The following is a 10,673-nucleotide window of genomic DNA, read 5'->3' as shown; positions in this document are numbered from 1 at the left end:
TGATGATTATTAACAATTATACACTTATAATTGTCCCTGTTAATACGTTTTCGTGTGGGTATTTTTTCACAGACAGATAAAAGCATATTGTGTAAGATGAAAAACAAATACTGTAAAAACAGGCAAATGTTGTAAGTTGCATACTTGATAATTAAACACCCCGGCACCGTAAAGTAGCCGATGTTATGAGGAAAACAAATCTGTGTAAAATCCTACCGCTTTCCATTGCATTTTACGGTAGTTATTGTCAAAAAATTAAATAACGAACATGTACGACGTAGTGTTAAAATAAGGCAGATTTTTACAAAAGAATTCCTAGTAATTTTGCATTTTCATAGTATTTCTTCTAAATCAAAAACATAATAAAACATCATTTCAAAAATCAAAATATGAATGTTTAACGGGAAGTAACCAGTATAATTATGCATTACGAAGCCGATTTGTGGATTATTTCCCTTCAATTTTATATAGTGTGTAAGACCACTTATCTAAAATTTCTGCATAGAGAGAGATTAAGAATAAGAATGCATTTTAAAGATTTAAACCTGTCCTTATTTTTATATTACGAAACTGGACCCCTAACGTCCGGGCCCAACTCTAATATTACCGACCGTTATTTTATATCTTGATTTTTAATGTGTGTATTTAAAAAAAAATGTTGTTTCGCAATAAATTAAGAAGGGCCTTGAATATCTACATCAACTAATATTTAATATACATACTTTAACGATGTCGTATCATTATTTAATAATTATGATCCTTTTTAACTATCTTTGGTTAACTATATGTTCAGCTAGCAATCATTTTTAAAATTAATCCCGATCCATTATGCTGTTATATTTTTGAATGTAAAAGTAATCAACAGATCTCATACATGTATCATCAAAATATAAAATTACCCCACATGTTCATATATTTACTTGAAAGAAAATTGCAAATAATTATTATATGTAAGTGCATCGTAAAACAATCATGTGCGCATCGAGTTTCGAGTTCGCTATAACTTTATTGTTTTCAAAAACAAAATTCTATGTCGCAAACAAGAAATGAAGCGAGATATTGGGGAGCGTGAACATATATATAGGAAAGATATTCGACAAAAACGTACTTTTTTTTACTTTCTAAAATGATGGTGTTTAGGAAACGACAAAGTTTTGATTCTTAACCCTGTATATGAAAAAGTTTGCAATTATGTTTAAAATCGCCAGCAACCTTGTGTCCACTTGCTCCTCACCGCTGTGGGTATGAATCCCATCAGGGACTTTGGCCTCTTTGAAACAACGAGTTTTGATTTAACTTGAACATGTGCTTAAATGTAATAAAAATATCACTAAAAAGAATTTTGAAACGAGATTTTTGCTTATTATAACATGTATCATATAGCTTTTTCTGTAACTATTAAATTTGAGCCGCGTCACGACAAAACCAACTTAATGTGTTTGCGACCAGCATGGATCCAGACCAGCCAGCGCATCCGCGCAGTTTGATCAGGATCCATGCTGTTCGCTATCAGTTTCTCTACATGTTATAAGGTTTGTAAGCGAACAGCATGGATCCTGATCAGACTGCGCGGATGCGCAGGCTGGTCTGGATCCATGATGGTCGCAAACCCATTATGTTGGTTTTGTCATAACACGGCTCATTTGTGTTTCCTATGCATTCTCAGACATGTTAAAAGTTTGAAGTTTAAACTATTAACATATTTTTTAACATAATTAAAAAAATGTTTTTGCAAGCTGTCACTCCGTGGCGGACTATGACCCGTCCAGTTGTGGTAAATGACCCTTTGCAAGTCCCCACTAGTCAGACATGCTTTTTATGTCTATCTATAGTCTTTATGTATATGCAACTTATGTTCATTTGGCAGGAACTCTTTGTTTGACGGAATGTTTCAAGTAGGCAAAAGAAGAAACTTCCAGATGACATAGCAGATGTAACATTGATAATTTTATAGTTTACACAAACAAAGAGTTGAAGACAAAGTCTAAGAGCAATTGTATTCATTTTTGTGCTTACTCAAATATTATATTGACGTTAAATTTCAAGCAAGCACATTTCGATAATTTTACCGAACATGTGCAGTCTAGAAGTTAGATTTATATATGACAGATTAACATGTGGCGATTGAAAAGTGTGTGAATATGCTTAAAATGATAATAACATATTTTAGTATATAAATATATGGTATTTCATGGTACAAAACGAGGAACATATTATTTTCATGAGTGAAACAACAATATGATTATATAAACAAGAGGGCTAATATGGCCCTAGATCGCTCACCTGACCCATCGAACTCATCCCAGCAAGTACCTAGACAAGCATCCTGACCATGAAGTTTCATGACAGGTGAGTCAAAAATCCACCATTTAAGCTGGAAAGTTGCCATATGACCTCTACTGTGTTGATGCGGTTCAATAAGCTCAATAAAAAATAGTTTGGAAAGACGTCAAATCACAACATGTATACACAAGAAAATTATGGTTCTCCCCTGCGTTGGTGCGATTCAATAAGCTCAATAAAAAATAGATTTGACAGACATCCAAATTCAACATGTATGCACTAAAAATGTGGTTCTAAAGCAATAAACTTTTCCGCTACATGGGTTAAAGTGAAAAAAGTAAAAATCTTTAAAACTTAACATTGTTTTACATGCAAGATTATGGTACATTTGCATACTTTGGCTCATTTTAGGAGGAATGTATGTGCCCTATGTCAACTTAAATTGCTTTATTTCTTCATAACTATATATTTACTAAACACATCGCTTCCTGGTCCAAAATTTAAAAAAAGAGGGCCATGATAGCCCTGATTCGCTCACCAGAAACAATTGTTTGTCAGTGTGGTAAATTATTTTTCAAATGAACTTGCTGAAAGGTATTTCCAGCTCTTTCTGCAAGTTCAGCTCAACTTTAACTTGCCCCTCTAGTAATATACTTTCAAAACACTGATTGTGTTGTGCTTTTCTTTATGATAAGCAATAGGGCCACTAAGATGATCCTAAATCACTCATCTAACCCATCATTTTTTAATTCACTATATAAATGGAAATATTTTGCCCTAATATTTTGGAAAGGTTTTGTTAAAAATATCTATGTTACTAGTGTGTACCAATGAGACTTTGTAAAATAAATGCAGAAAAAAATGACCACTAGAGCAGGGTTAATTTTGATGGAACATTTTTTTTTTATAACTTTTGAAAATGAATACACAAAATGTCACATGCAAAATATGTAGACGTTGAATTAACAGTTTAGAACAACAAATTTTTAATACATTCTACATGGTAAATAACTTTTCCATTACTCTCAAAAATTGTATATATGTGCAACAATTGGTCAAAATCAAGGCTAAAAAAAAAATATTCAAATTATGCCCAGCTTATAATCAAAATTCAACTCAGCATCAGAAATTACACCCTAGGGTCCAAATTTAAAGTATGTACAGCAAAAGGAAGAAAGTAGTAAAAACTGATATAAACAATATCAATAAAGTAGGTCAATTGCTATCAAATTCAATTAAGCATAAAAAATTTAGACCCCTGGTCCAAAATTTGAAGTCTGAACGTCACATATTAGGAAGTAGGTCATGTTTGGTATCAAAATATCAGAAGTAGGTCAACTGCTATTCAAAATTCATTTGGCACTCAGAAATTGCACCCATAGTCCAAAATTTCAAGTCTTTATGTCAAAAAAACAAAGATAGTAGGTCAAAACTGTGTCAATTATATCGAAAGTAGGTCAGCTGATATCAAAATTCAAATTCAACATGAAAAAATTACACCCTAGTTCCGAATTCAAGTCTGTATGTCAAAAACAAGGAAGTAAATGATATCAAAAAATAGATCAGATTTTATCAAAATTTGATTTGACATCAGAAATTACACCAGTGGTCCAAATTACATGTCTGTATGTCAAAAAGCGAGCACGAAAGTAGGTGAAATGGTTTCAAAAATATCCATAACAGCTCAATTGACACCAAAATTCAATTATGCACATGAAACTTCAGGTTCACCAGTATGTCTCAAAATTTATTAAAATGTGCTTTGTCCAGATTTGAATCAAATTAAAAAATATGAAAAATATACAACAATTTTTAACAAAAGTCAATGAAAAAAATCAGCATACAAACTTGTCTTAGTTAGTAAAGTACAGGAAACAAATGTAATCTTTCTTTCAGGCCAATTTTATTTTCTAAGGGAAATTCTCTACACTTGACCTACAACTGACCCCTACCCGATGATGCAAATATGTGTCAAAATCAAAGCTGAAAGTATTTAAAACATTATTTTATTGTTACCTAGCTTAACAAAATTGCCCCTGTGAACACTAAATAGTACCAGAAATAGATTTTTTTTCTATACAACTGAACTTTGCCACAGTGCAATAGTGTCTAGTGAAGTGTTATTTATCATGTCAAATGAAAGACAATGTACAGATATCTTTACTGTTCATATACAAAGCACATGACCTCAAATCATTTCTTAAGCGAACAGGTCATGACATTAAGACTTTCTCCCAGCTTTGAAAAATTGCAAACCTTGAGTTGTTTCCCTTTCATTATGAAAGATATACTATGGTCATCCTTGAGAAAAATATTTTTATTGGCGTCCGCGCCGAAGCGCGGCGCCTTTTATGGAATGAAATCAGATTTTGTGAAAGGGTTACAGCAACTTCTCGAACCTTTTAGTCGGACATGATAAAAGCCGATCATTCCGATCGTTATGAGGGTGCTTGATTATAATGTCGCGATATATACAATGAATAGCGAACTGGAGAATTTTTTCGCAAGCAAACATTTTCAAATTTGAAATAACCCTTTTCCGTTTAATAAATCGCGGTCTTCGGGGGGGGGTATTTTTATTCATCTTTTGATGCACGTTGGTTATTTATGGTAATTTGTTACATGTTCCCTTCCGAAAGCGGAAATAGAATGATGAGTTGGACGGACCTAAAAATTCCGAAAATCTATTTTATTAGAGGGATGTACTCTTTCGGGTAATTCTCGCGTCTCTCCTTGGTCTATTTTTGGTGACCGGCGAATAGTTTACCAACGTTTATTGTCCTCTTCCCGTTTTTGGATTTCGTTAAACCAGAACAGAACAAATTTTTTAAGATAAATAAGCTTTTTTTCAAAATTAATGTTTGTCACTTAGTTTGGGTTACAATAATTAATAAAACAGATCAACCCTCTCAAATTTTTATATTTTATTATACAAAACATACAATTTCGGGAAAAAAAAACACAACAAGCAAATGCATGTTTTATTTTATCTATTAGGTTGAAAACAATATGTTACAAATAATTGAGAGAAAATGTACATTTTTTATGGATTGATATGACACTATCAAACTTTGAAACATTTTATTTAATTTGTTATTTCGTGTTTTAGTAAAGATTCCGAGGAATTATTCAAAGTTACAATATTAGATAATTGATTGATTATTTAAAAAAATGATAAAGAAAAAGTACAAATGTACATTATATGGTTTAAAAGAATAAAACAATATTAATTGAAAATTAACCCATAATTTACTGACTTTTTTCCAGTTAAGGGTTTTGACTTTTAATCGGTCGGTCAAATGACAATTGAATTCTTTAAAAAAATAGTAGTAAACGTAAAAAAAACTCAGTATTAAAATAGCACATAAAACACAAAAAACAAGAAAAGAAAAAAATATTCCATAAAATCGTTTTTTTTTTTTATTAAAATATTAGGTTTACAATAATTGTATTAATAAAAATTATGCTCAAGCATGATCCAAATGGTAATATAACCAGTTCATATTGTTATAGAAATTTATTTGAAATCTATGAAATTTCTTACTTAATAGTGTCTAATTTGGATTTAAAGAATGAAAAAACTATGCATGGGGGCAGTCATTCCCTTTACATAGGCCAAGTAAAGTTTGGTCTTTTCATATAAAAAAACAGCCAGTTTTTTTAGCCACCTGAGCATGTTAGGGTGAGCTTTTAGGACGATGATTGTCCGTCGTTCCGTCGCCGTCCACATTTAAGTTTTCCGTTAACACTCTAGCACGTTTTCGCATTTATTTCCTCAATCATCATGTAACTTTGTCAGAATATCTGTCTTAAATAATATCTCGAGATTGAGTTCGGATCCATGTTGTGACCTCCGATTGAAAAAACTAGGGTTCAGGAGCTAAAAATAGAAAAACTTGTTAACACTCGTAGTGGCAGCAGTTTTTGATCCAAAATATTCTGGAAATTTTCAGGAAGGGTGTTTTGATGTTTTTCTAGGTCAACTTTGAAGATGGTAATCTCCGTCCCAAAAACTAGGTCACAGGAGCTAAAAAATAAAAAAAAGCTTGTTAACACTCTAAGTGCTGCAGTTTTGACTCCAAATATTTTGGAAAAATCTGTTCAGGAAAAGGTGTTTTGATGATTTAGGTCAAGTTTCTGAAGATGGGTAATCTCCGGTCAAAACTAGGTCACAGGGAACTTTAAAAATAGAAAAAGATTGTTAATAGTCTTAAGTGGCTGCAGTTTTCATTCAAAAAATATTCTGGAAATTATGTCAGAAAGGGGTGTTTTGAAAGATATCCTTAAGTAAAGTTTAAAAGATGGGTCATGGTCCAGTCAAAACTAGGTCACAGGAGCTAAAAATAGAAAAAGATTGTTTAACACTCTGTGGCTTGCAGTTTTGATCCAATTACCTGGAAATTGGTCAGGAAGATTGTTTTGATGATTTCTAAGGTCAAGTTTGGGAATATTTGGGTCGTTCTCCGGTCAAAAAATTAGGTCACATTGCCAAAATAATGGAAAACCCCTTTTAACACACTAGAGGTCACATGTTTCACCTCAGTTGTCATCAAAATTTGGCCAGGATGCTTGTCGTAAAGGACATTGCTTGGATGCGGTTGAATGGGTTAGGGGAGCATCCCAGGGCCATCAGTGGCCCCTCTTTTTAAATAAACTTTATACCTCAATTACTTTGACCACCTATTTGTTGAAGTTTACAACATAAGATAATTCTACTTTGTGTGAAGTCAAAACACATTTATTTTATCTTTATAAAGATTACTGTGTATCCATTTCAAAATTTTCTAATATTTAAATTTTATCATATAATATCTTTAAAACTATAATTTGAAGAAATGCCATGGCCTGAGGCATTTAAGTTTGAGCGGCCCGTTAAAGGGGCCAATCAATAATATGAGAAACTTGATAAAAAAATACCTTTAAGAATGCTTATGTAGACAAAATTTGGGTGATCATCCTCAATTTTATTCTGGTAAAAGCAGAAGTTTTAAAAATTTTCTAATTTTTAGCTTTAAAGGGGCCAAACAATAAGTTATAAGCAAACTTATAAAAAACTACCTAAGAATGCTACAAGGACAGTTTAGTGATTATCCATGAATAATTTCAGAAGGAGATGATGTTCAAAGGTTTTTTCTATTTTTAGCTTTAGAGGCCCCTAAAGGGGACTAATCAAATTAATATGGCAAACTTGATAAAAGACTTCCTTAGGATGCTACAGACAGATGTATAAAGGTTTTCTTTTTTAGCTCTGTTGACCCCTACAATTGGGCAATTGAAATGATATGAGCAAATTTAAGTGTGACTGTCACAAGGTAACTACAGGCAAAATTTGAGGAAATTCCTTATCAAATTTTAGAAAAGAAGAATTGTTAGTATGTCGAGAAGCAGGGTATCCCCCTTTGATTCTTAAGCTCACCCCGAACCCTTAAAGTTCTGGGGTAAGCCTAAAAAACATTCACATATTACAAATGAAAACCTTTTTGGTTTCACAATTTATCAAGATAAGATGTTTAACAATCAATATTTTAAGGTGTTTACTAAGTATTTAAATGTCTAGATCGTGAGAGATAAGAGAATTTTCATAACTACATTTATGACCGTAACTAAATCCTTAAAAGTTAACTATTCAAGGTGATTGTAATTCATAAAATAAGAGAAGAAAAACGATTGATTATTTAAAAGAAGTTACTGTATTTACTTGATACGACAGTTTTAAAGTGATTGTAGGAATAAAAAATCTTTGTTTAATATCGCTGTGATAAGAAAGGACATTTTTTTTTAACTTCATGTGTTGTATAGATCAACTAAGTAAAACCGGGGTTTCCCACAAAATTATTTATGAAATGGCTAACGGTGGAAAATATTATGATATTTTTTCTGATTGAAGATATTTGATTGTACTTTGGGTTCAATGTGTAAAAAATGGGGTAAAAATTTCCGAAGGTGAAAAATTCTGTGTAGACTGTCATTGTTATTTCTTGTATAAAATTGTGGAAATTCACAATCAAGTACCTGTTTAGCCATCAAAGGTGTTGGGATAAATTTCTCTGGTTTAAGGGTCAATAACCAGTAAAAGGCTACCGAGGGGACCAACAGGAGAATATTGGGGACAACAATTAATAAAACACTTGATAATGTACTGTTCAGAATTCGATGAATAAGTATTGGGTTTTCTACATGTATGGAAAATTGATCACAGGTTAAATGATTAGCATTAATTATCCGTTTTAACGTTTTTTTTAAAAAATAGTTATAAGAAGTGTACTTGGGACCTTTAGCGCTCTAAGTCCCATCCTATTCCCCCCCCCCCACCAATAATGTGAATTTGTTTTAAATAATCTTATGATTCATTTTCAACAGCACGTAACTCAAAAATGTGGTTACCCAAAACGAAAGATGGTGCCCCCTTATTTTCTTTCCATGATATCAGTAATAATTTTCTTAATTCATGAAAACTTTTAGACAAGTCTATGCATTAGTAAACATGTTTCTACCTTGCCTATGGAAAAATTCAGTATAGAAGAAACTGTCTTAAACTTACTTATGCCACCAGTTTACAGCCAGACAAGCCAGTAAATATAGATTACATTCAAACTAACAAACTAACTATAATATTTTTTGTAAAATATATCACCTTTTATTAGTTTCGGATTGTTCCAAATTGAAAGTTAATCATCATTCTTAGGTAAACAAAATTAATTAATCAGCGTAATAAATTCATCATTTTGCCAGGTGATAGGTAATAAATTAATCAATCTGCAAGATAATCAGATTAATTTTTAATCAATCTTTCCTCTCCGATGCCTAAACAGACTCAATTCTTTTTATTTTCAGATCATGTGAGGATATATTCTATATACCAGAATTCATCCAAAACAAATCTTACCAAATGACTCCAAGAAAAATTCAAACAAAGCTGAAGGCATTAGCCAAGACCCTTGTTGTACAAGGTAACAAATTTCAACAGGATAAACAAAGCCTTCTGAAAAGAAAGGCTGAGTTACTGGACGATTATCAGAAAATTCCGACATGAAATAAATGACAACTTGACAAGCGGAGAAAATTCTTAGATGAGATAGAAAATAAATTCAAACTTCTTGAAGCCAAGATTGAAGAAGGTCTCAAACAGCTACAAGCACACAAAGCAAAGGTTACATCAGCTAATGTAATAAATAGCATCTCCAAACTCAAATCAAGCTGAATTGTTTGTGCATGAAGATGGGGGAAAATGCTGAAAAATGTTGCCAACAAATTTATAGAAGATACCAAAATGAAGATTACAGTAAGTGACATAAAGTTTCAACCTGACAGAATACTCCTTCAACAGCTGAAACAATACAAATTAATTGGCATGCTAACTGAGAAAAATATGAAGACATCTGACATGTTGCTTCAGATAAAAGGAGGACAATCATACTGTATCAAAGTTAAGTCTGATGAACAAAAATGTAATATCTCCAGCGCCTGCTATATGGAAGGTGGAACACTAATCCTAGCTGATTACTCCAACAAAAAGCTAAAACGATTAGATAGTCACAATTATACAATAACCGGCTGCTATGATATACCTGGACAGCCATGGGAAATATGTAAAAATAATGAAACTCAAGTAGCAGTAACATTACCCTCCAAACAGGAAGTTCATTTCATTTCTGTAGACAGACAAATGAAAACAACAAACAAAATTAAAACTGAATTTTATTGCCGTGGTATTGCCTATGGCAACAATCATTTATATATTTCAGACTTCACGTCAGTCTATATCTACACAATGACTGGCAGGAAACTTGCACTGATTAGTACTGACCACTCAGGACAGGAACTGTTCTCTAGCATAAACAGTCTAGCTGTCGGTAAGAATGGTACAAGGCTTTATGTTGCTGATGATAATAAAGGACTGATAGTACAAGACCACAATGGTCAGATTATTACAACATTTAATGGTAAACAACTACAGCCAGCTTCATATTGTCATCTCACTGATGCAGATAGTGTGCTGGTATCTGGATACAACTCCAATAATGTTTTACAGTTTACATCTGATGGCAAGCTGAAAGGAGAGGTCATAAAAGATGACAGTGGAAAACAAGGAATAAACTCACTTTGTTGTAATCAGCAAATGTCTAAGATGTGTATAAGCAGAGGAAGTGAAGACAATATTGAAGTGTATGATATCTGATCAGTTAAAGGGTATAAAGCTATTATATCTTATGAAATATTTCTGTAAAATTCAACAACAGCAAAATAATATTGTTTCCATTTTCTTATAATCGATTATTGAAAAAGTTGTAAAATAAAATGTCTCTGTTATTTAACACACAATTGATATGATACAAGCATTATGGATTTGATTCTTTTTAAAAATTCAAACAGAAACTTTTGAAGCGGAT

At 32.2% G+C, this 10,673-nt stretch overlaps 1 protein-coding gene across 1 annotated transcript; it reads left to right on the top strand.

Moving 5' to 3' along the window:
• Nucleotides 1-9,511: 9,511 nt before the first annotated feature.
• LOC132732307 (uncharacterized) lies at nucleotides 9,512-10,462 on the top strand. Its single transcript, XM_060718701.1, has one exon. It carries the CDS (start codon nucleotides 9,512-9,514, stop codon nucleotides 10,460-10,462), a length of 951 nt encoding a protein of 316 aa, XP_060574684.1.
• The last annotated feature ends 211 nt before the right edge of the window (nucleotides 10,463-10,673 follow it).

The sequence above is a fragment of the Ruditapes philippinarum genome, unplaced genomic scaffold, assembly GCF_026571515.1.
Source record: "Ruditapes philippinarum isolate M1 unplaced genomic scaffold, ASM2657151v2 ctg2811_1_1_1_1, whole genome shotgun sequence".
Classification (NCBI taxonomy): domain Eukaryota; kingdom Metazoa; phylum Mollusca; class Bivalvia; order Venerida; family Veneridae; genus Ruditapes; species Ruditapes philippinarum.
The sequence above is the reverse complement of the archived record's forward strand: the minus strand, read 5'-3'. Positions and strand labels throughout refer to the sequence as shown.

Coding starts and splice junctions, on each gene's coding strand:
- LOC132732307 (XM_060718701.1), top strand. CDS start 9,512: ATGCTGAAAAATGTTGCCAACAAATTTATAGAAGATACCAAAATGAAG.